This window comes from Cololabis saira, chromosome 12 (genome assembly GCF_033807715.1).
Source record: "Cololabis saira isolate AMF1-May2022 chromosome 12, fColSai1.1, whole genome shotgun sequence".
NCBI lineage: Eukaryota > Metazoa > Chordata > Actinopteri > Beloniformes > Belonidae > Cololabis > Cololabis saira.
The window spans coordinates 14,487,715-14,515,654 of NC_084598.1; the positions used below are offsets into that span (position 1 = coordinate 14,487,715).

The 27,940-nt window shown below is 44.4% G+C and overlaps 1 protein-coding gene across 2 annotated transcripts; it reads left to right on the plus strand.

Annotated features, from left to right (window-relative positions):
- On the plus strand, positions 1 to 27,804 carry LOC133456928 (uncharacterized). 2 transcript variants are annotated; one of them, XM_061735641.1, is made up of 7 exons: positions 1 to 335; positions 430 to 538; positions 10,757 to 10,989; positions 15,556 to 15,742; positions 17,766 to 17,861; positions 18,048 to 18,555; positions 20,239 to 27,804. In XM_061735641.1, exons 2-7 carry the CDS (start codon positions 512 to 514, stop codon positions 21,192 to 21,194), a joined length of 2,007 nt encoding a protein of 668 aa, XP_061591625.1. In that variant the 5' UTR covers positions 1 to 335; positions 430 to 511; the 3' UTR covers positions 21,195 to 27,804. The 2 variants fall into 2 exon arrangements, with proteins under 2 accessions (XP_061591625.1, XP_061591626.1); XM_061735642.1 differs by lacking the exon at positions 1 to 335 and having other exon boundaries at positions 355 to 538.
- Positions 27,805 to 27,940: the final 136 nt, after the last annotated feature.

The window sequence follows — 27,940 nt, forward strand, 5'->3', positions numbered from 1 at the left end:
CAGACCAACACAGGGGAATAAAGAAGGAGAAGAAACTGTCTGATGAAGACGGCTGATCTTCACACCTCTGTCGCTCTCTCTCTCTGTCTCTCACTCTCTCTCTCCCCTCCAGTTTGCCAGTTGTTCCTCTGCATCGCTCACCCCTCTCTGTGTGCTCGTCTGCCCGTGTCCCTTCCTGAGGAGAGAGAGAGATGGGTTTCTGTAATGCGAAGGACCTGCAGCCCACCGACCGCAGCTGCTGTTTACCTCCCGGCATCATGGGAGCTGGAGTCTCTTAGGTGGTGCAGGAGGACAGCTGGACAGATGAGGATTGTGGGTCGGCAGAGTTCAGAGATGTAAGCTGGTGGGCGGATGAGGTTCAATTCAAACTCGCTCTCTTTCCTCTGCAGTTTCCTCCATTTGATCTCTCCTTCTTTGTTTTCCTCTCAGTCTCACGTTTCCCCCCCCTCCATCTCTCTGTTCCTCTGCTCCATCTCCCTCCTGGCTCGTACCTGTCTGAGGAAAAGCCAGCATGGGTTGTCGTCTCACCCGAACCAAGGTGAGTGAGTTTCTGCTGGTGTGTTTGTGATGGAATGAGAGGGTGAAAGAGTAGAGGAAGAGGAAGAGGAGAGGATGCATGGATGGGCTGTGATGCTTGCTTATATGACCTGCTTCTGCCGAAGCGTTACATGAGCCCAGACGTGTCCAGGCTGAGAAACACGCTCCGAGCTGAATGGGTTTGTGTTCGGGAAGAAAATCAGGAGACAGAAAGTATTCAGAAAGCTTTTTTGTCTCAGAAACGGCTTACAGCTGGTTTTCTGATGTATGGGGTATCAGGTCCTGTACAACTCTGGTTTGGGCTCATATTGGTGGCAGTAAGTCCAATCCAATAACTGTGGTTGTTGGACTCTTGTAGTGACTGCTCGGTACAGAATTTATTTTTGTTCACCCAGTAGGTAGAAGTTCTTATTTTCAGTTGGCTTTGGAGTCCATCTTTGCTTTATGCAGATGATGCGGCCCTCTTGGCTTTTTCTTGTCCACCTCCAGCGGCCACTTGAGCAGTTACAGCCAAGTGTAAAGCAGCTTGGGTGAGACTCAGGACCTTCACATCTAAGTCCAGGGTCCTTAGCTGGAAGAGGATGGATCGTCCACTCTGGATCGGGAATGACTCCTCAAATTTAGGAGTTCAAGATTTGGTTGAGGAGTGGAGGTGGAACAGGGTATGGGATTGGTGGGTGGATTGGTGCCGTGTAGACAGCACGCTTGTTGTTGGCATTTTGGCTGCTGAATCATTGTTTCACAAGTGAATATTTGTAGTTTGGAAAGGCTGATTGGGGTTTACCTCTACAAATACAATGCAAGACATATAGACAACGTGTACGATAGCTTACCTAGAAACTGCAAGAGGATGAGGAAATAAGTGCAGTCACGTCACAAAAATGATGACTGTGTATTTGGCTGCTGACATGTCTACCAAGTTAGCACGCAAAATAACTAGCTTTGGTCCGTCCAATCTCATATTACTAGGTTCTGCCATGTGTGGCGGTAGCGAGCAACATAGCAGCCTCAGTACAACATGATGACATGAACAAGTTTGTGGGCATACTTAAACTTGTCAGTCATGTAGGTACCGCGACCAATACCCCCAAGAAGTGAACTGCTGCATCAGTAACTGAAAATGTCTGAAGTTGAATGTGAGAATGCTTTCGGGTTGTAGCAGGTGATGTCGGTCGCAAAATGTGAATAAATTTGTTTCTGAGCAAAATATTGAAGGTAGAGAGTACTTTAACTTAATATACTACTCTTCATAAATACTTGTATTTCTATTTAATTTTATAATTTTATCAAATTATTGCATCAGTGGAGACCAGTAGAGACCAGTAAAGGCCAGTAGAGACCAGTGGAGAGCAGTGTAAGGTCAAATATCCACATTTGTTTGACTAGCCATAACAACACCTAGAGATATTTAGTTTCTTTGACCTCATCTTTCATCCAGATGTAGCATTAACTCCACCAGTCATCTGTTTAATCATCACTCAACAGCCACTCCGGGGACTTCCCGTCGTCCCGGGACCCCTCGGACTGTCTTCTTTTCCAGGGGGGTCTCAGCAGTTTGTTGTGGGTTGTTGTGCTGCTGAGAAGGTGAATCTTCCTAATCTTTGCAAAGATATCTGCACTTTGAGCACCTTGTCTTCAAGACCCTAACCTCGTGCTTGACCAGTCTGTATTTATGTACTACTGAGATATTTAAACCCTGTATCATGATGCTGCCTCTGCCGTGCTTCACTGCACATTTAGCACTTCCGAGTGGGAAACAAATTGTTTGGAGTTGTGTTGAAATAATTTTTTTGTGTCATTGCATTCTAAAAGCCCATTTAAGCCCCCTTACATACGTCAATAGGCACACCCATTCAAGTGTTGTAATTCGTCACTGCCCTCACACTTACAGGCGTCTTTTACGTTGCCTTGGTTTTTAGGTCGGTTCATCTACTAGTGGGCAATGCTGAGTCCAGATGCAGATTGTTCTGAGATTGCCTCAAACGGCTGAAAAAAACAGCTCAGTGCACTGCAAATATCTGCACGGACTGATTATTTTCCAAACCGATTGCAGTTATTGTCTTATTTTTCTGTTGTTTTTTAATATTTTGGTTCAATAAAATTCAACTCAGAAACATCAAATGTCTCGGTTGTCCTCCATTCACAGTGCAGAAAGTCAGCATTTAAGTAATCAGGGACTTTGGTCCACTGAGACCACAACCATAAATGTTCAAATCTGTTCATTTAATTTTATCCAAATTGATGACAAAACGTCTCGCTATTTTTGGATGTCCCACAGAACAACTGACATTCAGCTTCTTGTGAACCATCCCCTCAGTTGGAGAACACCTGCCAGTGAGGCTGACCAGCTTCATTTTCTTCTGTTTCTTTTCTTATGCTCAATACTGCCCCCAAAACCTCTGATGGCTCTGTTTAATCCGTAATATTAAGCATCGAGGCTCCGTACCGAAAGACGGATTAAATCAACGCAGGAAAAGGACGGAAGTCCGTCCGTCTCTGTATCTGAGTATAAATGGACCGTAAGTCTGAAGGATGACACGCTGCTGAAGCGGTCGTCTTTCAGACCTCTGTTAGAGGTACTCTCAGGCTTTCAGCTCAGTTACTGTTTTAGATCTACACCAGGAGAGGTGAATGAAGTAACTGATCTGAATCCGTGTTAGTTGTGTCCTTTAGCTGAAAGCATTAACCCTTTCCAACTATTGTTGGGTCTCAGAGGGTTTACAGCAAGTACAACTGCCCAGAGCTGCTCTCATCGTACTGATGTGAATAATTGAAATGACTTTGTTCTCATCATCTTTCTTGAACTTCCTTGGCAGCAGTCAAACACACTGTTAATGACAGATCAGACTGATTAGAAAGCGGCTGGCAGCGATCCGTTTTCACAAGCCGTCATGACCAAAGACCGCCTCGCGGAGGTGCTCGGTATGGTTTCCATCAATGTTCTTCACATCATGAAGCACTCATGGGCAAATGTACAATTTGTGATTTCAAGCAAGATAATATCTTTTTTGACTTTCAATTTCAGAGCAGCTCTTTGTTTCCAGCTGAAAACAAAACCAGAGATAACTGATTTACAGCAGAATGTCTCAAGTTTTTTCGGCTCAGCATGAGCAATGATGGGAAGTCGCTGAGTCAAGTCTGATCATAGCAGCCCATAAATATGCCCTCACATTTCAAACCACTGCACTCCAACTGTTAAGTAAGACTCGTAACCTTTGAATGATTGACACATGTCAATCAGACTCTTGTGTGGTCCTTTTAATCACGGCTGTCCCACTGCAGTCTTTGACTGTTTTTTTCTTCTTTTTCTTTGGAAAAAGAAGAAACTAGATCAACCTGGTCTAGTATAATGTCTTTTAGATGTTGCCCTGCTTCATCACACCTGGCTCCAATTAGAGGAGCACTCACAGCCCTGTGAAGACGTTGATGACAAGCTGATGGTGGTCCAATCAGGAGCGTTAGAGCAGGGCCGTGTGCCCTGAGGAACAGGCCTGGGAAACGCTGTACGAGATCACGAGGATGTACTGCATTTGCTGAAATGTTGTATGCAAACATTCATATAATCTGCAGTATGTAAAAAACATGGATACATCACTACTGTACGATATAATGTGCAACCCCACAAGAGTCACAAAACTGACAGTTAGCCACGAAAGTAGTAATTTTTGCAGCATCCCATCTGACCACTGTAGTACATACTGCCGACTCAGTGGTACCCACAAGGAAGGGCCGTTGGAGGAAATTAGCCGATTCAGCTACTTGGTACCCCTCCCATTCACAGTCATGTACCAAACTAAAAACACAAGCATGTACATTGTTGTCATTTGCAGGGTCAATGACTACAGATCCATCTCTTGCGCCACCTACAGGTGTCTAGATAAAAAAAATTCAGAGGGCATTAGGACAATGAAAATTAAACATAAAAACAGCTGCTTATTCATCATTTCAAACTTAGTTATGCAACTAACATTTAAAATGTTCATTCTTTTGATACTACAAAGGAGACATATTAGTTTTTATTCAGTCTGATGAAATATTTTATGACTTTTATGAAGCATCATCTAGCTCAGGCAGTCTCTGATCCCTGTTACAAGAAAGAACTGATCTTTGGCTGCAAAACAACCCCAAACCATCAACCCTCCGCCACCGTGCCCGACAGTAGATATGAGGTGCGTCTGCTTAAATGCTGCGTTTGGTTTTTCTCCAAACTTGGTGGCGGGCATTATGACCAAATCCCTCCACTCTGGTCTCATCTGTCCTCAGGACATTGTTCCAGAAGTGATTTGTTCAGATGTAGTTTTGTGAACTCATTTTGGTAACTTTTTCTTTTTCTTGCACCCCTTCCAGACAAATGGTACATGTTCAGTCGTGTTCTGATTATTTGGTCATGGACCTTTATACGTATTTAAAATGCTTGGCGAAGTCTGTAGAGATCTTAGGGTAAACTTGCTATAATGTCTACTCCTGGGAATGACGGTTGTGAATTGTGAATAATATTTAAAACTGCAGTTGTTTGTACTTGGTATTAGAATCCTCTCCAGAATGATTTGCAGTAATGCTTGTTTCTCTAAGACCATTGCTTATGTCTTTCCTTCTTGGCACAGTGTTAACACACACCTCAGAGGTCCAGATGAGGAAACTGCCAAAATGAGGATCAGTTCATCAAGTTGGGCTAATTAGCAACTCTCTTAAATCCTACAGAACCAGCAACGAGACTACTTATTATTGTCCACATGATCTTTTTTATTTTCTGGCTTCCTGTTGGTTAGAAAAATAATGACATGATGAAAAAAGTAATATGCTGCTCGTCTGAGGTTGTATTTGCTTGATACGTGTATCCAGCAGGATGAAGTGGTTTTTATTATGTTTACATTAAAAAACAACAACACTCAATAGAAAGAAGAGGTTCTAACTTTTGCACATGACTGTATTGATTCTGCAGAAGGTTCTTCAGATATTTTTAAACAAAATGCTGCCAGTACATTGTTTTTACAGCGGTGACTCATGCGGGTGGAGGGAGCAGGCCACGCTTATGAAAGCTTGCTTTAATGCTCAGCTGCTCCATTAAGTGGATGAAGAGCGCTCTGTCCATCACCAGGAGTTCTTCTTGGAAAGTGGTTGCTTGCTGCTCGTTTGTCCGTGCACTCCTGCTGCCTCCCTGCGCTTGTTGCAGCACGAAGCCACATCTCAGTAATTGCTGTCAGCCCTGTCTCGTTTTCATTTCATGCCACGTCTCCTGCCACGTCTCTGGGGGGGGGGGTTGCTGAGGCTTTCAAACATCAACAAACCTCAGTTACACCTCGTTCTTTAGCCTCGCAGAGCTGAAACGGTCTAAGGACGAGCAATTTCTGAAACATCATCGTCTCCAAACGTAGGCTGGTCCAGCGCGATGGTTTTTTCCTCAGCACATCAATGCTGTTAACGGGTGAAACACAGAGTTCAGGAGGCCAGTGAGTCTCTCAGAGAGCAAAGGGATGGAGGCTCATCCCTCCATCAGATGGCTGCTGAGCTATGTAAGACAACACAGAACAACTCACTTGGTTACAATTGTTTGTTTTTATTCTAATGTTTTAGGTGCAGCATACGTGTTGCTGACCTTACCTCGCACTTCAGATACTCATAAATGAGATGGGAACAAATCTAACATAGAAGATAAGATAGAAATGTCCACTTTAAATCATGTTGCCACACGTGAAAGGCGTTACGACGCTGTTCACATCCGGACCAGGACTGCCCTGTGATGCGAGTTTCTTGGCCAATGTTCAGGAATTTTCTCTTGCAGCTGCTAAAGCTGGGAGCAACTGTTTGATTCGTCTGGACGACAGCGCTGCTCTTCGATTCTTCAGCTAAGACGCGAAGAGCAGCGCGTTTTGTGAGGCTGTATGAAGATGGACAGTTTGACATAAATGTGTGCTGGTGCATGTTAATGGCTCCGCCGCGAGTGGTTGTGCAGCGCACCTCAATTATGTAAAGCTCTTGAGCACCGTTGCCACTGGAAACGGCAGAAACACTGAGACTTTTTCTTGTGATTGTTTGGTTCGCTCCCCGTAATCAAACTCAAGCGAACATTAACAGGCCGGGAGATTTCAGGGTTTCTTTCGTCCAATTATTTCACATAAGCTGACACTCTTTGTGCGCTCGGTACAAAAGAGAGTGTGACTCACTCTCACACAGCTCACAGTCTATTTTCCTCCTGAATCCATCAGGCTGAACAGTCAGAGTAAGAACGTCGTTTCAGCTGAAGATGAGATGTTGCTGACAGTCCGGACGAGCCCCTCACTTCGGCTGCAACAAGAAATGTGCTAACCTTTTCCTTCGAGCGAATGAGTTAACACTGACATCCATATGTATGTAACCATGTACTTCCAGTTGCGTGTTGCTGAGACGCTGAAATATACATCCTCTCCTGATTTGGTTGTCTGAATGTTTGGCAGAGCTGTGGTTTATGTGAAGTGAATCAGAATTCATCCCCACTGTCATTCGGGTTGGTCGTGTCAGTTCAGCTCCAAGAAGTCCTGATGGCTACACCCACCAGTGATGTCATAGCGTCCAGGAGAATGCTTGTATCACCGCAGACAGGCAGTCAGTATCTGGGAGTTACATAAGAGGCGGGATGTTAGAGGGAGTGAATGGTTCAATGTTGCTATGGTTTTGAGGAGGACGACAACAACAACAGTCCTGAAGTCACCCCCGGCTCCAGTTCCTGGTTAGGTTTAGCAGAAGACATCTGGACCAACCTTTCTGTGTTGTCCTGCCGTGGTTTTGAAGCCTGATTATGGGAACTCTGGTTGATACCATCTTGGAGGAGCTGGCCCCTCCCTAACCCCACCTAAGACCATGTCCACCTTGCATGATCACGCTGATCACATCTGTCCATCCTGAAATAAGACCCTAAGACCTAGCAGAGTCCAGATTAGGCGTCCCATTCACCGGATGTGCTAAGTTGTGCTAGGTTGTGCTAAAGTAGCAGTTAGCTGTTTGACGCCACAGACAGCCACTCAAAAAGCAAACAATGTTCTCAGTCCAATGATGTAATCATCGTTTTTCTTCTAGAGGTTGGTGTAGACGTCCGATAAACTTCAGCATCTAGACTTCCATCCTCCCCACGACACACATCACAGTCCAAAAATGGCAGCTTGTTGTTTTCTGCATCCTCGCTGATGAAATTGATGTTGCTGTCCAGAGTTGATGTGTTCAGTGACCTCTGCTTCTCCTACCCAGGCGTCGTCCACGCACCTGTATGTGGTGTCGTCCACACACCTGAACCAGGGCCTTGGATGCCTTGGAGGCATTGGAGGCCTTTGAGGCGTTCAGAGCTCTGCTTTCCACTTCCTCCGTGGAGATGTTGGCAACAACAGATGGCACTGGAGAACCCATGGCACATCCATGTTTTACAGATCCTGTCTGGACTGCAGGCAGAGGTTCAGCGGGGTACAGATCTGGTCTGGGCTCCAGGGTATAGATCTGCTCTGGTCTTGTCAGGTCCTGTTTTGAACCGGTCCTTTGCTGGTGGTCTTCTCTGCCTCAGATGTAATGAAATCAAATGGCTGAATGGAGCCAGTGTCAGATGTTAGATTGTGGGTTTTGTAAATGATATGCACCTTCCAACCAGAGGGGTTAGACGGTGGTGAGCTGTTGTATTCAAGATTCAAGATTCTTTATTGTCATTGTTTATACCAGCTGTTGGCATAACGATACTCTGTGCTGTGTTGAACACACATTCACATGCATATATTGTGGTTTGAATGAGCTTCTTCCGTTCTGCCTCAGTGCAGTGGGAGAACCACACCGGGATGGAGTAGATCAGAATGCTCTTAAAAGATGATCGGTAGAAGGTTGAACTGGTAGAAGGTTGCAGCGTTAATACTGCTAATGGGTCCGTGAGGTTCTCCTGCCTTATGTGTCTTTGGGAGTCAATGTATGCATGGACTGGCCTCCTCTGAGTAAAGTCTGTGGTAAAACTTTGGTTAAATAAAGAGTCTTGAATCTTAAATTCTTCTTCCTCTTCCAGTTTTTGTAGGTAGTCTGTGTCACTTATGGTTGTTCCTAACTGAGCCGTGTACTGTATGTCTCGTAGGTGATCCTAGCTCATTCTTCCATGACTAAAATGTTCCAGTTCACTCCAAGGCCTCTGGCCTTCAACTTCAAGCTACAGATTCTCCACAGGAGACTCCATCACTGGAAGACCCAGCAGTGACCCAAAGCTTGACTGGCAGCAGATTTCTTTACATTATTCCTCAGAGTAACAACATAATCCTCTTTTTTCATGTTCCCCCGAACCAAAACAAGGTTCTCTAAGCCTGAAGCGGCAAAACAAATCCACAGCACAGATCACAGCCTCTATGGGCGTCGTAACATTGAGGACTGTTTTACTATGTAAACTTCACAAGTAAAGCTCTCATTGGTCAGTATTTCAGGGAATTGTTCCATAGTTCCTCAGGGACCAGAAACCTTGACATGCATGCATGTTCATCAGATCACATTCGACCTCCTAACAAACTTCTTGCATTTCACCCTTTTTGCACGCTGAATGTGATTTGTGCTGAGGACGAAAAGTGTCACATTCTGTGGGTTTTGCAATTTGGGACTCAGTGAAAACTGAGTCAAAGCATCATAAACAACAGCGAGAGGGAGATGGAGACGGATGAAGAGGGGCGAGGCGGAGACATCAGTCCGCGTTAGCGTCAAAGTGCAGCCGAGCGCGACGCGCTTCTGCGGGCTGCAGCACATCCCTCTCCGCTCCGTGTGTATGCGCATACTCGCATGCTCGTGTCTCTGCATCTGTGCGTTGTGTGGGGCGAGCGTCCACGTGCGGGGGTGCACTTCTTTGTGCGTCCCTCTGTGCTTGTGTTCCAGAATGTGCATGTGCTTGTGCCCCCTCGGCCGTCCACTGGGTGGAAAGACTCCAGTGTGGTTTCCGGGGTTACGTAGGGGTGAATGCTGACCTACATCTCTGTAACTTGCATCCTAACTTTCACGTGTGATGCTCTGATACAAGCGGCCACCATTACACTGTGGACTCAGCAGACGTAGCGACTGACGGGCCTTCAGGGTGCGGGCTGTCCTTTTGTGTTCTCAGATGACAGAATGGAGACACGCTCGCTTGTTGGACTTGTCGTCCCTTTTTTTCTCCTGAATATGAAAGGATGCGCCAACATTTGTGCATCAGTTTATTGGCTGTCAAGAGGATAAATGCTCATCTCTCGTGGAGACGGCCATCTGACAGTGACGTCCACTTCACCAACTGCTCCTCTTCTCACACCTTCCACCTGACTATCTCCACGTCAGACGTAGTCTGTTCTCAGATTTACCTAAAAACAAACGCTACTTTCCCTTTCCTTCCCTTGTTCTGGTCTAATGCTTGGATAACGTCACAAAACTAAATGACTACTAAGTTCATGAAAGACATGATAGGAGTTCTTTAGGATGCAGTGAGAAGTGGGACGCTGAACATGCTGGAGGTTCAGAAGTGTCTTGACGAGTCATTTCTATCGCAGGTATTTGGGGTCAAATGTTGAAACGTGAACATGCTTCTGCTTTACAGCATTTCAGTGGGTGGATTATCTCACCAGAATGCCCTCTACCCACAAAACAATGACTTTTTCTTCTTTTTTGACTGCAAAGCTGCCCCTCAGTACTACTTTTCATCCGTCTGAGTGTGTAAGGGTTACAGCTCGCCAACACTTTTAAAATGGAGCTCAGGATGAGTCTCACAGCATCATCAAGGGTCTTTTAAGGGGAGACACAACAGCAGCTGTTTGCACTAATTAACCCACCAACAACCAGAGGAGGCGGTCGCTGGAGTCAGCCACCATTCAACCAGAACACAAATCGGCTTTCCTCTTTACCTCTTTCCTGGTGTCCAACCTGTGCTAAATGACTCAGTTTTTACCTCTTTACATAAAGGCCGTGTGAATCATACACCACATTATGTAACTCAAAAGTTGACGGGCGAGCCGAATGTGAGATCAAAAGAGCTGACTGACCTTGTATCATAGGCCAAACTCCTACTGTGAATTTATGCTGTTTTTATTTTTATCTGCATCACTGAAAATACGAGGCGGTTTCACAGCATCAACACTGGATACGACGTTCCCATTAAACCGACCTGTCACATTACTAAGAATAAACCAATGAACGTATGAAAACACACATCTGTCCATATCTGCAACATCTGCAGTAAAGCAGCTGTTAAGCCTTCCCTGTCCCCTGTCCTTAGGCCAAGACTCGTGAACCTGCTCGTCACCGACACCGGGAGCAGCTGCACTTCGTGGACGAGTATGGCCAGCCAATCACTGTGCAGGTGGAGGATAAACGGGGGCGGGGCCACAGGAGGCGGCGGCCTCGCTGTGCAATCGAGTGCAGCACCCCAACAGAAAGACACTGGGAGGCGCTGAGGGCCATGGGGCTGATGGAGGGAGAGGAAGGCCAGGGAGACGGCTACGGTGCAGGGTAGGTACTGCAGGGGTCGTGGGGTGGAGGGTAGTGCATGTAGGCCATGGATACAGAGACATGCATGCCACATTTTATGTGTCTGCAGGTGTGCGTCCTGTTTGGTCCAGCTGGAACGTACATTCACACCGCTGATGTTTTTCTTCCTGCATTTAAACTTATAAATGAGCCAAACAACAGACCCAGAATTCAGTTCTGCAACACCCGACCTCGCCCCATTTCAAATAGAAAAGAGGTGAGACACGTACAATGGGAATGAATCCTTCCCATCTTGGCTAAACTCACCAAAATTATGAGTCCCTCACACTCAACATACGCACCCCAGAGCTGGCCTCGAGCTCAAGTGTCTCCTCGCTTCCCTCACTCAAATCACTTCATCATGGCTGACGTCTTAGAAGCCAGAGTGTGTGCTATCTGTGGAGATGAGAGTTTACACTTCTTGATTAAAAAGTTACAGTCGAGCATTTACCTGTGGATTCATCACTGCGAGGTCTCGCGGACGCTCCCCTAGGTGACGGGCACATATGCACCTTCTCGGGGCTTCGTCCGTGACGCCGCTACAGCCCAGTGAGTAGAAGCACTAAAAAAGCAGAAAGTTGACACAGTGAGAAAATCAGTAGGATTAAAGGTTTGGTAAAAAGGTGAAATTCCCGGGCTGGACAAATCTTTTTTAAAATCTGATATAAATTAGATTTTGAGATCAGGATAGAAATTTGGAGCTTTATTCCTGGTTCAATAATACAGGACTGCTTGTATCATTTCCATAAAACAAGTCAAAAGCAAGCACTTGCCAAGGAGCTAGAACAGTCTCAATATTCACAAATGCACAGGCCAATTCACAAATGCACAGGGCAAGATTTACAAATGCACAGGACTATTCACACGTGCGTAGATACACAAATGTATTTCTGCTGCATACACAAATATACTACCTAATCCCCTTGTTTGCTATAAAAAATTTTTATTAATCTCAATCGCTTCAATACAAGCCACATATTATTGTAGTGGCAGCTATCCATGCTGAAGCACTGTCAGGGATGGCACAGAGACTCATGGGATGCCATATTCCTTTGGAGGTTTCCTTCACTAACTGGGGTTTTATGTGTTTTTTATATGTGTCGTTTTATCACGTTATGTTTTTATTATTGTTTGGTCTCCCAGTTGCGATAGTTTTCACAGGTGATTTTCTGGTTGCACCATGAGTGAGATGAGTGTAGCAGCTAATAATACCTCTCTGTGTTGCTGTTGTTTTAATTGTTAATAAAATCTGACTTGCAGAATTTTAATAAACAAGGAAGATATCTGATTGGTTGCAGATCATTCCATGTTTTAAAAAAGACATTTGTGGATTGAGGCAAGTCAGGGGAGTCTCAAAATTCACACACAAATGCAGGGAAGTCCACAGACCACAAACCGTTTGTAAATCAGGTTATATTTGTTTGTGCATCAGAAATACATTTGTGTATCTTGTCCTTCGCACATGTGAATAGTCCTGTGCATTTGCGAATCATCCCGTGCATTTGTGATTCGACCTGTACATTTGTGATTATTGAGACTGTTCCAGCTCCATACTTGGCAACTGTGGGCATACATATTTGTCTTATTATTTTCCAGAACACATGTTCTGACCTCCCCTTATCCTTGAATGCTGCAGCGCTCATCATTGTCCTATCCCACAGCCATGATCTTCAGTCTTTATTTGACAATTTTTGAGGTTTTTACAACGACTGTTTTGCCTCATGGCCAACATACATTCTGGTACCAGGTGCCGTACCAGACGTTGGTACGGTAGCTGTAGAAATATGCCAAATCTCTGGATAATCATGTTCAGGGTCTTTGGAGAAAAGCCTAGAGAAAACTTATGTTGTAACAGACGCTATATAACAAAATTGAATTGAATTAAATTGAATTTAAATAGACCAGTTCTCTTCATTACCTGGCAAAAGTAAGTCTGAGAGAGATAGAAAAGGTTTAATTCCTGTGAATTAGTTCTCATATCAAATGTGCAGTGACTGGAAACATGCCAGGCAGAAAACACAATCTATCTTATTTTGTAAAAACAGACATGCATGGATTCCCAGAATACGTGCTCACACGTCCTGGAAATCTGTCCAGGGAGGAAAAGGTTAAATGGTGTGTGATGGGAAAATGCTTCTGCCTGCAGTCAAAAAGTAAAAGAATAGAAATAAAAATACCCCAGTCAAGATTTGGGAATGGCCGGATAGATTATAAATAGTGTTCCATAGATGTAGAGACATTATAACAAGGGTTCATCTTTAGTACCATGGTGAAAGTTTGGGTCAAAGGTTAACAATCTGAAAAAGGCAAGAATGTTAGATCAGAGTCGAAGTCGTGTAGTGAAAATTAGCAAGTATGGGTAACTGCAGGCAGGGAGGGGGGGCGTGGTGCAGGGAAGGGGGCGTGGTGCGAGGGGAGTGGGGGCGTGGTGAGAACTGCAGTGGGTGTGCTGCGATCCAAGCCAATCAGTGGGTTTACAATGACATCTCAATTTTGTATTATATTTATCTAATTTATTATAACTATTTCCATTAGATAATTGCGGATTCATCCAAGTATGTGTTTATCTATAATATATAGGCTACTGCTAAATGCCTAAATTGTAAATTGTGTATATATATATATATATATATATATATATATATATATATATATATATATATATGTATACATATATATACATATATATATATATATATATATATATATATATATATATATATATATATATATATATATATATATATATATATATATATATATATATATATTTAGACGTTTAATTCAGAGCGATTTAGGCCTACTAAGCAAGAACAAAAAATACATCAGATATGCTAAGTAGTATAACAGTGTCAAATATTAATTATACGTAAGGGTTAGTGTATCACAAAGATCTGTAATGATACTAAGCATATAGTAAATAGTGCTGTGCCTATATAAAAGATAAAAGTTTACGTGAACTGTGTGTGTGTGTGTGTGTGTGTGTGTGTGTGTGTGTGTGTGTGTGTGTGTGTGTGTGTGTGTGTGTGTGTGTGTGTGTGTGTGTGTGTGTGTGTGTGTGTGTGTGTGTGTGTGTGTGTGTGTGTGTGTGTGTGTGTGTATTTGCCTACCATCACATATTCATGCATTATTAATAGTTCCATGCATTTTTAGTGGTGGTGTATATACATGGTTATTAAAAATGAGCTTATAAGAGGTGACCTTAAAGTAAAGTGTTACCCTTCTTTCTTTCTTTCTTTCTTTCTTTCTTTCTTTCTTTCTTTCTTTCTTTCTTTCTTTCTTTCTTTCTTTCTTTCTTTCTTTCTTTCTTTCTTTCTTTCTTTCTTTCTTTCTTTCTTCAACCAGAGTTTATACATTTGCGACATACTGGACATTCACTCGAGAGCAAATATATAATATATATATATAGGGATATATATATATAGGGAAATATATATATATAGGGAAATATATGTTCCCCGCGTTTGAATTTCATTGGGCGGCTTGGTTTGCGGTACGCCCAGTGCTTAGTTCGCAGCATGCCCCCCTGTGATGTCACTCGCTACTCCCTGCCTGCAGTTACTCATGACTCAAAATTAGACTTCTAAGGCCCCGTTTACACGTAGCAAAAACTTTGGTGTTTTTGTGCGTTTTGGCCGTTCGTTTACACGAAAACGAAGATCAAAGTCACCAAAAACGATCATTCCTGAAAACTCCGGCCAAAGTGGAGATTTGCAAAACCTCCGGCTTCACGTTTGCTTGTAAACGGAGGGAAACTGACACTTAGGCTTCAGAACATCACAGAAACGTCACCAGCTGGTGAAACGTCACCAGCGTCATGTGTGCGACCTGTGTTTACAATTTGTTTGGCCACCGTCAATATTTTCTTGTATTTTACCTGTTTTATATTCTAAAGTCACACTTAAAAGTAACTCCACTTCTCTGTCACTCCAAACGAAAGACCCGTTCCATCTTGGAAGTAACTGGAAGTTACAAGTGTCATTTGTTGACGTTTTTTTCCAGGATTCTGATTGGCTGGCATGACTTTATGCTTCTCGTTACACTGCCCCCTGTAGGTTTGGCATGCTCATAGTGCCCTTAACAGCGTATTTATGTGGGTTTGTGTAAATGATGGTATTTTTCCAAATGTAGAGTGGGAATTATCCGTTTTTGTGAATACCCGGCTATGTGTAAACGTGGCCTAAGAGTTACGACAAATCAAGAAACAATATCTTATGACACACTGAAGAGCCAGGATGCTTTATTGTGGAGGCTGGAAGCACGGCAGATTACAAGAGGAGACCCCTGACATGCTTGTTAACTCTAACGAGCAGAAGGTTGCTCCTCTGAAGCAGCTGTCAGGATAAACTGCTGTGATTATAAATGAAGATGAAGACTGTAACTATATATAGACACATTTCAATCAGTTACTGTAGATAGCGGCTTTATCGTGTCAGTTTCCATCTATGAATTATACATGACCTTCGAGATCTGAAGGCTGATGTCCTCGAGACAGGAAATTCTCTTGACAGAACCTCCTGATGTAGCCTGATGTCTCCCACCACCCAGGCCTTATTATGGACACATGACGGTGTCACCTGACCTGTACCCTGCAAGCAGTCACATGATGATGTCACCTGACGTCTATCCACCTAATGGGTATCTACCCACGTCATCAGGCGACCAACACCTAGGTAACAACTACCTGCCCAGTGTCTCCTACAGCCTGGACCACCTGGACCGACTGGAGTACCAGGTGATTTGTTTTTCTGTTCAGATCTTCTGATGTATTTTTTATGTACAAAAGAAAATTCTACATAGTCAAAAGATGTAGAGTTACTAACTGTGATTTCAAATCATGGACATTGCTTGTAGGAGAGTCCAGTTTACCGGAGTGAAAGGAACTGGTCAACTGGTCAGGAGTACTGCAGAGCTGTAGTCTTCGAGTCCAACTCGAGCCCTAATTTTAAGGACTTCAGCACTGTTGACTCAGACTTGGACTGGACTTGTGCATTAACTGCACTTAAACTTGTAAATCAGCAATGATTTACTATAAGATTGAATTTAAGATAATGTTTCCTATAAGTTCAATATTAGTTTCATGTGCACTTAGACTTGACTCAGATAGATAATGGACTTTACTCAGACTTGACTCAGATAGATTTGTTTTATGTCTTGTACGTCTGTATTGTAATGTTGTATGTTTTATGGGACCCCTTGAAAATGAGATGTTACATCTCAAGGGGCTATCCTTTAATAAATTCTACATAATAGATGATGATTTTGACTCAGACCTTAGTCAGATCAGTAATGGACTTGACTCGGATGGATAATGGACTTGACTCAGGGTGCTTTCACACCTGTGGCCCGTTTGTTTTGTTCCGTTTCAGGGGCTGAATCGATACAGTTGTTCCGTTTCTCGTTCGTGGAATTTGTGTTCACAAGGCAAACGTCTGTACCGTTTCAAAGCTGTTAACAAATTCCATGTGCTAACCAGCTGCTCTCTGATTGGTCAAATGAACGCGGAAGGAGTTTCCTCTTCTGTACGCCGGGAAAAACAACACGCCCCTTTCAGCGCAGCGCAGACTGCAGCCGTTGGCTTTAGGTTGATTTATGGTTCTGCGTTACACCAACGCAGAGCCTACGGCATAGAGTACGGCGTATGCTCTGTGTCGATTTAACGCGGAACCATAAATCAGGCTTTACCCATTCATATATGTGCTACCGGCGCAGAGCGGAGCCCGGGCAGCGGGCGAGAGGCCGCCTGCTGCAGCCGGGTTTGGGCTGCGCAAACCCTGCCCGAATTGAACATTGTTTAATTTCAAACAATGTTTAATTTGTGCCGTGCTGGGAAGACATCTCGCACGTCCAATAGGAGAGAAGGTGGTGGAGGCTGCACCGACTCTTCTCCTTGCGCCGCGGCAGCACACACACAATGAATGAATGGAGTTGTATCGGTTGCTGTGTGGATTATGTTCTCACTCCAAATAAAAAAAATGAACCGTTTCAGGTCTCGATTGGAATCGGGCCGAGACCACCTCTCAGGTGATCTCGGAACGCTTGTTTTGTACCGTTTCAGAGCGCAATTGCTGTGTTCACATATACCAAACGTTCCGATCTTGAGGGGGAAGCATTCCCTGTATCGGAACAACTGCTTGAAACGGTACAGGTGTGAAAGCACCCTCAGACTTGAATCAGACTTGACCCAAGTGAAGTCTTCAAGGGCCACTGCCCTGCATGTTTTTGATGTACACACCCGTTCCAGATGAATGGATCAGTATCAGCTTGTCACCGTGGTCCGCTCTGTTAATTCTGTTAATTAAACATTCATTTAAATCTGGTGTGTTGAAGCAGGGAAACATCTAACACATGCAGGGAAGCAGCCTTAAAGGACCGGAGCTGAGCATCCATGAGTTAGGATCACACTTCAACAAATATTAAACCTGAGATAATAATAATAAGATATTAATAATACATAATTGAAAATAAGATAATATCCCTAGATATCTGTAAACTGCTGCATCAGGGTTTCCCTGCCATTTGGTAACATTATATTTCTCAGCTGTCAGGGACAACGCTGAACAAATCACAAATCACAGCTGAACAAATTCAATCATATCATATGTTCTGAAAATAATTAACTTAAATAACCGCCAGTGAATAAATAAGAAGGGTAGGAACTCGCTGCCGTGCAGCAGTTTTAGTGCGGCAGGTATTGCTTGGACCTCTTGAAGCATCTATAAATCCACTTTCTAGTCTGATCTCTGTTTCTCTTCCAGGGTCAAGAGATGATGCCCTGTCAGCCAAATTCGGAGAGCTGTCTGATTGGTTGCTACAGCTCAGAAGAGGTGGAGCCTAAGAATTTCCCCAGACAGGTAGCTTGAATCAGCATTGTCCTCTTTGCTCCATCACTCATCTTTTTCTCTTATTTGCACTTCAGTCTCTGTTTTGCTGCTTTTGTGTTTTGATGTTTGTTTAGTTTCCTGAAATTATGGTTAAAAGTTGAGCATGTGTGCTTGGTTTGGGGCATTTACCGAAATTCTCTTTCATGGTTTGTTTAGTCTGACTATCTCCCTCCCTGGAGGTCTGAACATCCTCTCGGCTACCTTCCTCTCAGTGAGCTAGACAGTGGGTTAGGCTGTGGCCCGGACAGCCCCCACCACCGAGTGGCTCTCTCGGAGGCTGAGACGGATGCTATGTCGTCACTGCCAGGCCACACCCCTTCCTCCCAAGGCTCCTCCTCCTCCTCCGAGTCCCTGATCTCCTCTGAGCCCAGTGACTCTGGTTTCCACAGCGTCAGCACTGGGGAGCACAGACGGCTGCACAAGATTCACGGAAGCCACGCTAATCGCCAGGCTCACCACATCCGCACAGGTCACTCCCCTCGAGAGCAGAGAGGACGCTGGGATCTGGAGTCCATCCCTGAGACTACGCCGATGACCCACGGGGGAGCACCGCAGGCATCCCGCTGCTCTGTGGGCAACAGCACAACCACAGTGGTTCACTTCCACAGAGCTGAGAGGAGTCCCACGTTACCCCGTCACTGTTCACCGCCGTCATCTTCCAGCGGTGAGTTAACTGATTAAGAGAAGTTCTCCTAAAAATATCTATGCATATTTCTTAGAGGACCAGCAAGCCTGACCTGGTCCTAGCTCAACCAGACAGCACAAAGATCTCATGTTGGGATCCTTTTGCAGCTACAGACAACAATTCTTTTGTCTCTTGGTCTAAACCCTGAGATGTTTCCTAAGTCACCAAATAAAATGAGAATAAAAACTGTGGACCACAGTCTCTTTAATTTGAAAAGTAGTTTTGGTATATTTTTTGTTTCTGGTATTTCACAGGTGCATTTTAAAACGTTTCCAGTAAAACAGATTACGTTTGAAGTTTCTCAGATAAATAGTAAATCTGAAAAGCTCAGGGTTCGAGTCCACGATCGTGTCGTAAGGCTGGACCAAATGTATGACCAGGTGAAACCTGGTGGGACCACGGTCATAGGACTACAGTCCCAGGACCACAATTCCAGGACCACAGTCCCAGGACTCAAGTGTTTTGTGACAGCGCCACTTAGTTGTTGAGTCGTACAACAGTCCACTCAGGGGTCAAATGTCTTTCCCTGAAATACTATTTTCACTCCAAATACTAATAAATACACTTAAAAATGACTTTCAATTTATATTATTTAATTTTGTAATAAGTATAGATAAATAAGTCACTTACTTCTTGTGTCATGCATCTCAAGCTTAATAAATCACAGAAGCTGATAGAAAACTGAACAATCCACCAAAATCATTTTAATTGTAAATGTAACACCATAACTATTATCTACTTACAACCACAGGAACATAACACAATGGCACAATTAATTGAAATAATTTCAAATAAAAACAAAGCTATGAGACTTACAAACTACTAGTGACAATGAACAAAACGTTGAACGAAAACTTTTTTTTTTAACAATGACAAGTCAAGAAATCCATCCAGACATGTTCAAGCCAGAATCTGATCCAGAGAACAAAAGTGGTAAACCGCAGGAACTCCAGCAACTTTGATTACACTCCGACGTCTCCGTTTGGGGTGGCTACAAAAGCAAACCAGTTGAAGCTGTAAAAATGGGAACTACATCCTCACAATCAAGTCCAAAAAGGTTTGTTCAAAGTAGGAGCTGATCACTCCTTCCTTGGAGCTTGGCTTTGGTTTTTAAAATGACCATGGTGTCCGTGCATGTCTTACGACTAGACTAGGCTGTATCATTTTCCCATTGGCCGAGCTGGTGACATCATGACCTTTCTAATGAAGGCTATGGCCTCTTTGGTCTAGGGTTGAATGTGACCAATCAAAGCAACTCCCACTTTATAACACAGTAAGGTGAAGTCCCGTAATGAAGTCTCACACCGCAGAGTTTGTACAGAAACAGCTTGAGCATCTCCTTTTCATAGCTTATGATGACAATTGGAAAAAATACTTTAGTTTTAATCTGGACAGAGATGGAACAAACACATTAATCAATACTTGATCTGGGTGTGGTAATCCTGAGAGGAGTGTGGACGGCCAGAAAATCTGAACAACTACAACCTGCAAGTCCCTCCCTCTCTGCTGTGCTTCAGTTCTCCTGCCAAGGAGACTGGCGTCGACACAGGCCAGTAACCAGGGCATTGGTTCATGCATGTCAGGGTATGGTGCCATTTTTAGTCATGTTTTGTTCATAGTTACAAAGTTCATGTTTGAAATGTTGGTTTTCTCCATCTGCAGGTTGTCGTACTGAACCTTGCCAGAGGAGGGCGCTGTGGTTGGAGCAGCAGCAGCAGATGGGGCAAGGGAGGACGTTTGAAGCTCCAGGGAGGAGTCGGACGATAACGGACTTGAGTGAAGGTCATCATCGCCGCAGGGCGAGTCACCCCAACGTGACAGATCCAGACGCTCACGGAAATACACACCAGAAGAGCCATCCAGGAACAACCAGCAGTGCCATGGGGCCGAGGAGCAGGGCCAGCTATCCCAGTAACTGTCAGCCCACCAGCCACCTCAGCATAGACAGGCCCGGCATGACCAGTCACCAGAACGCGCTGAGAACCAGCCAGAGCTCCAACCGGAGTAGAGAGGAGGATTCCCTCTCTAAGAGTCCAGGATCTGGCTCCAGCGGGGTGTCAGACTGGCGGGGCTTTCAAACTCTCGGGAGTCATGGTGAGAAACCAAAAAGTCCCTGTATTCCTCACTACAGCACACTTGGAGCCCCGCAACATAGTTCTCGATCTCCACCTTCTCCCCGCTCCAGGCTATCCAATCAGAAATCGGTTAGGAATCAGCTGCTTAAAGCCCGAGCTTACAGACTGGCTCGGGAACGCAGTGAGGTCACGACTGATGAGGAAATACGAGGAGAGGGGACAAGAGAAGGGGAGGAGGAAGGGGAGGATGGTCGATTGGCGGGGCGGTACTGGAGTCGGACTGAAAGAAGACGCCATTTGGCACTTTCACGGCAACATAGAGAAAGACGGGGAGTGGAGGAGCTGATGGGAGGATGCCAGGGGGCGCTGTCATCTCACAGTCAGACAGTCCTGGAGCTGAGCCACATGAAGCAGAATCGTCTGAGGAACAGCAAACTGCTCGATGATTGGACGACGGTGGAGGAGCTGCTGACGCATGGGACGCGAGTGGAGAGCGATAGCCAGCTGTGTCCCAGCCCTCTGCTGTCAGTTACCACCGTCTGATGAGACTCAACCCAAACCCCACACCTGCCACCAACCCCGACCCAGCCCAGATTCATTCAAGGTGTGTATGCTGAAAACAGCCTCCAGCACAATGACTACCAACTAAAGGACGTAATCAGGACCTTCTTGTGGGCATAAACCGCTTAAATTGTGGCAATGACATGAAAGTCTGTCCCTCCATTACACAGAACATCAGACATGTTCCCATCAGCTGGTTTGGAGTGAACAAACCAGTCTCCCACTGTGGCGCTGATAACTGTGCACCCAAAATGAAACGGCCGTATCCTGTCACGATGCCGGGTGAATCCACCAACTCCGTGGAAAGATCAGGTTCAGATGTCTGGACCCAGGCAAGTCCACTTTTCAAAGGAAAACCTGAGCTATAATTTCCATCCATCCATCCATTTTCTGCGGTCTGATGAGACATCTGACAGCCACCTCCTCTACCTCCAGCGGGGGATATACCTTGGTTTTCCCAAACCAAATCCTAAAAGCATCTCCTGAGTCTGGCCAGGGCCTCCTTCCAATGGGACATGCCTGAAAACACCTCACCGGGAAGAGCGTTGAGTCGGTTGAGAAAAACTCTTTAACGAACGAATGAATGAACGAAGTGAGATGAATCAGTTACCCAACGATCGGTTCATTTCACGGTTGTGAACAAGCCAATGATTACGCTTGAGAAATTTGCAACTTCTAACTGCCCATCGTTTCAAACTTTCTCCATAAAAACAAAATGAAATTGTTAGGCTGACCCACATATACGCGATTGATACGGTCACTGATTCATTCACTGATCGTTCTGGTTCATAGTGAACTTGAGGCCCTAATGATAATCAGCAGCTGCATTTGAATCAGGCTGTGGACTAGTTAAAAATAAAGAACAAAATTTCCAACATTCAACTGGAAAACTAAAAAAAAAAAGGCGTGTGGTGTGTTTATGCAGGTCAAACAACTGCTGCATGCTGGGAATCGTGAGCAGGTCAGCCGAGTTTCAGTTTAGTGAGATGTACAGTCAGAGGAATCCCAAACCCTTTCTAGCGCTCCATCCTTAAAGTCCAGCCACGCATTGAAGAAAGCTAATTTTAGCAGTTTGTGTTCACTGCCTCCTTCTTCCAGTCACTGCTTACGGGTCGAGGCTGGAGGAGGAGCATAAATCCCAGCTGCCCCGGTGTGCCTGCAAATATCCCTCTCCATCACTGTTTAACTGGACTCCCCTTAATGAATCTGGACCTCAGCTGGGCCACGTACCGTCACACACGGACTGATTAGATCGTGGATCCGACTCGGAAGTGTGATTCTACAATAAAAACGGCGGGGGGCTGAAGAATCTGTCCAGCGCTCAAAGGGAAAGACATTTTCAGGTGTAGTGAGAAGAAATCTTGAACCTTGGAGAGACTTTCAGCGGAGCTGAGTTTAATCCAATGCTTCTGCGTGAAAATCTCCATAGCGGAGACTTTCAGCACGTTTGTAAAAGAACTCCCCAGAGCTGCGAGATGCTGTTGGAGATCCTCCATGCGACGCGTCACACTTTACAAGGTGGCCTTGTGGAAAAGTCTGCATCTCCTCTGATTGACTGCCTTTGTTTAAGTGTTTGTGCCATAAAATGTCAGTCGCCTCAATGAAACTAGAGACCTGTGGGCTCCACTCACGTTTTCAAGGACTTCTGCACTTTTACTATCAAACGGCCTCTTCTTCCTCTGGGATGCTGTCTCACCACGCTGTTGTCCATGTTTAGTCGTCACCGTCAGTAGTTTCTCACAAATGGTTTAACTTTCTGATCTCTGCACTCAGATGGTATAAGTTAAATGAGCCGCAAGCCAATCATGAGACTTATGTAACCTTCCAGCACTGCAGCAAGGTTTATCAACCGCGAGAAATTGTAACTAGATGTCTATTAATGAACATGTCAATCAAGCAAAAAAGACAAGTGTTTCCTGGTTTTAGCTTCATGGAACTGAGAAGTTCCATGAAGAAGCTTTCTTTATCTGATACAGCAAATTCAACATTTTTGGACTGTTGGTCAGTTAAACAGAGTCTCAGAGGTAACCAGGGTGACGAGTCCTGTTCCCAATGGTGGGGAGGACGCAGCTGGTGACTCTGACTGAAAAAGTAAAACTGTTACACTTGTGCTCCAGAAAAGTCAGGTTGGCGAAACATCGACCTTCTCCTGAACGTAACCAAGTGGTTTTGTGGCCAAAACCTAACCACACCAAACTATAATTAGAGGAACAATAAGAAAGATGTAAGAAAATGATCCCGAAAAAGGAAGTCATGCCTGAAAGAATTTCAGTTGTGCTTCTCTACTAGAAACACTTCCTTTCTTTTATCGTTTTTTAAAGTTCCTCAGATGAGCAAAGGACTTGCAGAGTGACTTTCCTTAGTTTAGTTTGTTGCTTTAACAACAGCGAGTCATTTTAACACATCGTGAGCACCCATCTAACGTATTAGCATCACCATGAAGATTAAAATCAGTAGGATCAATCAGTATTCAGTGTTTTTAAGTATAATCAAATAATCCAGTGGTTGACACGATAACGAGGCGGTTCTGCACCTCTGGTTGAAATCTGTCATGAAGCACGGTGTAAAATGAGAGGAAGAAGCTGTGAAACATCACCTTGCCATCTTTACTGCTCCGTAGTAGTGGGTGGATAGATAAAATCCAAACGTGACGCGCTATCCCTACCCAAGACAAAAACCAGACCGACCTACGTATTTGGGGGGGTTTGCTCGGGTGCTGTAGAAAAGCGTGTCGGGAGCCTGCAGGTGAAGTTGTCAACTCCAAACACGGGAACTTCAGAACTTTAGTGACGAATAGGAAAGTTCAACGTTACATTCATTTGTACACTGTCGTTCATTTATTAGACGTCTGGAAACCAGACACATCCGACGGAGGTTTTTGAGTCCCAGCCGTGGACAGATGTGGCAGTTGTTAGAAATACTGTCTCACTGCATTCCTTAAGCTGTCAACATAGAATCGGACCTGTTTTAAAGGAAAAGTCCACAGTTGAAAGGACCGTATTACTAGACGGTAATGAGTGTAAACTGTTGGCTGGCACAGCACCATACTGGAAGTACTGGCCCAAAGTAACGGTTTCATTATCTGATTTTGTTATTTTTATAAACAGATCTACCATTATTCTGTGTTGCTCTTAAAGCCAGTACAGGAAGTTGTGCAATGATGCGCTACAAGTCCCTATTTTGAGTCTCCAGGTGAAGACTCAGCAGCCCGTGCACTGTGCTGAGTGATCTGTCGCGCGTTAGTGTTTCGTTGATAAGGGGTGTTATTTTAGGTTGAAAGATTCCACCAGGAAACATGTGACGTGCTCATTATTAACACTGTGGTTTCCAGCGTGCCATGAATGCTCCTAAAAATAAAACAAGCAAGCCTTTTTAAGCATTTGAGGAGCCATCGCTTGATAAAGCGGGCGGTTCTCAAGTCAACTGCAGCAGCAAACTCGGGAGGTAGTTCAGAAATGTCAGAAATTCCCCCAAAACTGCCAGAAACAGAGCAACGATGGACAAAACTGCAGAGTTGGTCATCCTGAATCAGCAGCTCCTGTCAGGCGTGTGTTGTGATCCGATTTTCCTGTCAGATAAAAGACGTGCAGACAATCAGCTTTACAGCCATCATTTGGACCCCTTTTCTTTTCTTGGACATTTCTCTTGCAAATACATGACTTAACCACAAATCCGTTGTAGGAACCAGCTTCATTTTTAGTGAGGAAAAGGATCTGCCCATCTTCCAGGGGCGGACGCCATCATGGTGCAGGTAGAGTTAACGCATTGCTATGGTCCATCAATGTCTCTAAAAACTGAGTACAGAACTCCCTTCATGGGCCGGATGAAAAAACTTGGCGGGCCTGATTGGGCCTGGGAGGCCTGAGTTGGACACATCCGGGTCATCATGGCATGAGTTGATGCTACAGATGTGAGTTAGGTTTGGATGGTCAAATCAACTTGGAAAGTTTGGAAAAACATAACGATTCTTTATTTTTTTATCAGACCAGACTTCTCCATGTTGCGAACCCTTTTTTTCCGTCTTACTGTGCGACAGGTCCCGACTCGTGGAAGCAAACCTGCCAGGGATATGCATTATTTAAGACTCCTAAATGCACCCTTCAGGAACTTCAGGACAAACCTAATCACCTTTGTACTTGACCTACATTTTACTATGCAACTCAGTTGCACCGTTACATAACATGCAGTTAACGACGATATGGTGAAATAACTTTTATTTATTTATTTATCTATTGAGAATCAAAAGGGAATTGTTTACTTGCACTCACTTATTCAGATTTTTTTTACAGAGTTTTATTTTTTTACCCAGCTTAGTGGAAAGAAAGAACAGACTCAGCCCAAATCTTCATAAATAAAAATGCACAAAGGCACTTCGAACTCTCATGACACAATTCTGATCACCTAACCTGGAAGAAAACTGTAGTCTTCACAGCTGACCACCTGCGTCAGATCCCTGACCCTAACCCAACCCTAACCTAACCCAACTTTAACCCTAACCCAACCCTAACACAAATCAACCATAACCCAACCCTAACCTAACCCTGACCCACCCGTGAAATAACAGCTTTGACACGGATAGAACTCTGTACATATTTCAGTTACAAAGATGTCAGCAGCAATTCAACCAAATGATGGTATTTTTTTTAATCTGTAAATGAGCTTTGAAACTTTTATTCCTGTGTGTGAAAATATCAGCGATGGCATTGAGGTAGTTCAGCCCAGAGGGTGGATCCGTGTCCGATCGGATCGTTTCTGAAGATCAAACAGGTGACAAATGTCAGAGTTTCTCTGATCTGGTCACAAGGGCTGCTGTGGTGTGAGATCTGTGGGGGAAACTATCTGAGAAATGTCAATCAGGGTCAAATGTTATGATGTAATAATGTGTCCTGTCATGAAACTGTGCAATGCAATTTGTTAAATATAAGAAAATGTCTCTTTATTTTCATAGCTACTACTCAGCTACTGAGGAACTTGGGTCTGCAGACAAACTCCAACAGCCGTCACTGTACCATGTAAAAGTATATTTTATGATCACAGTAGTTCTTTATATATTTTGTATTTAATCTCGCTTCCAGCAGATTTCGTCCACGTTTCACCAACGACCTGCGTCTGTCGTTTGTGTGGACTCTGAACTCTGAAGTGCCAAAATGCAAAATGATCAAAACCAGGATCTGCGGATGTTGGCAAACCCGAACCTCTGATACGAGACAAGAACCCGTCTGGACCTGCCGGAGAAGCATGAGCTGTCGAGAAAAGACTTCTTTAACCTTCAACGGCTTTACGTCTGATTCCTTCGTCAAAGCGCCAATATCAACATTTAAACAAAAGTGTTCCTTCTTTCTTAATTAAGTGAAAAACACAAAAACCAAATGCATGTGGTTTTTACACACAAACCTCCCGCTTTGTCCAGAGGCCCAAACACGTGATGGTACTCGCACTTACCTGCATGTGGGTTTTCTCCACATCCCCTAGCTGCTCCCACAGTCGGAGAACATGCACGTGAGGCTGATCCTGAACCGACTGCGGGATCAGAATCAGGATCAGGAGGATTCACACCTGCTCTGGAGGCTGCTGTGGCTGAGTCATGAGCCACCTTAGAAGTGATCAGGAGAATCAGCTCCGTCTGGACGTCCGTACCTCCGTCCTGATCATTCCCACGCAGAACTGTGAAACTCAGTACAATCAGGTCGGGAGTATTTTCACGACTTTGCAGGATTAGTAAATATGGGATTGAAGGGTAGACTTTAAGCTTTGATTTAAGAGATTTTACAAAAATACACTGGTCACTCCCGTCAAACGGCAACCATGATCAATACCTGATATCAGCTCCGGGCCTTCCATCTGCCTCATTTGTCTTAGAAAAATACAAAGGATGTGTTTTTGTTGAACGTCTTGAATTAAAGCTGAAGTCAACAACTCGATCACATTTGGATTCTTTCATTTCAACGTCGTGTATAAAGAGAGAATCCTGAAAATTCTGGAAATAAATCAGGTCAACAGTTGCAGAGAAACCTTCAGAACCCCCGACGAGTCTTTTGTCATCTTATGTGCATCCAAACCATTTATTACCGTTCATTGTTTTATGTGCAGGCGAATCCTGAATTTCAGGTTCAGGAGTTGGCCAGGAGGTTTTCCCCTCCGTCAGACTCACATCTACGTCTTCATCAAGGACCCTCTCACACTTTACTTCTACGGGTCTGTGCACATGTTCATCTGGCACTAAACCTTGGGTTAGTAACTTGTGTACGTGCTCACTGTTTCTGTGCTGCAGCCAGAGAGCATCAGTTGCATCATGTGCATTAAAAAGCTGACCTTCATGACAACTGATGAGCTTAATGACGTCACATCCTGGGGATGTGTGTGGATGTGTGACCTCCAGTGCTGGTTTTGTGAAGCAGATGTCTCATTACCAACCTGCGGTCCGGTCGGCTCTGGAAGATTCAAGGATTTGTGATTTGTGTTTTCATGTAATGTAACCGACTCTGAATCCTGATGTCTGTGAAACTGGCTGGAGACGGAGACCACGGAAAGATGCTCGATGGCTCATTTCAATAAAATGTGCAGGTTGTAACGTTGGATTAAGTCTGGATTTCTGTGGGAATGTGAGAAGCGTTGTGGGTTAGGAGGACAGACCTTCACAGCTGTGGGCTTTCCTGAGGTCACTTTATCACCTGTTGTGGTTTATTTCATCTGCTGTGAACATGATCGGGTTGTGGACCAAAACCGCT

What these genes read in the sequence shown, in the direction of transcription:
- LOC133456928 (XM_061735641.1), top strand. Translation starts at nt 512, where the DNA reads ATGGGTTGTCGTCTCACCCGAACCAAG. An exon ending in GGAGACGGCTACGGTGCAGG is followed by an intron (nt 10,990 to 15,555) that starts GTAGGTACTGCA and finishes CCCACCACCCAG; the next exon opens with GCCTTATTATGGACACATGA. An exon ending in TGGACCGACTGGAGTACCAG is followed by an intron (nt 15,743 to 17,765) that starts GTGATTTGTTTT and finishes TTTCTCTTCCAG; the next exon opens with GGTCAAGAGATGATGCCCTG.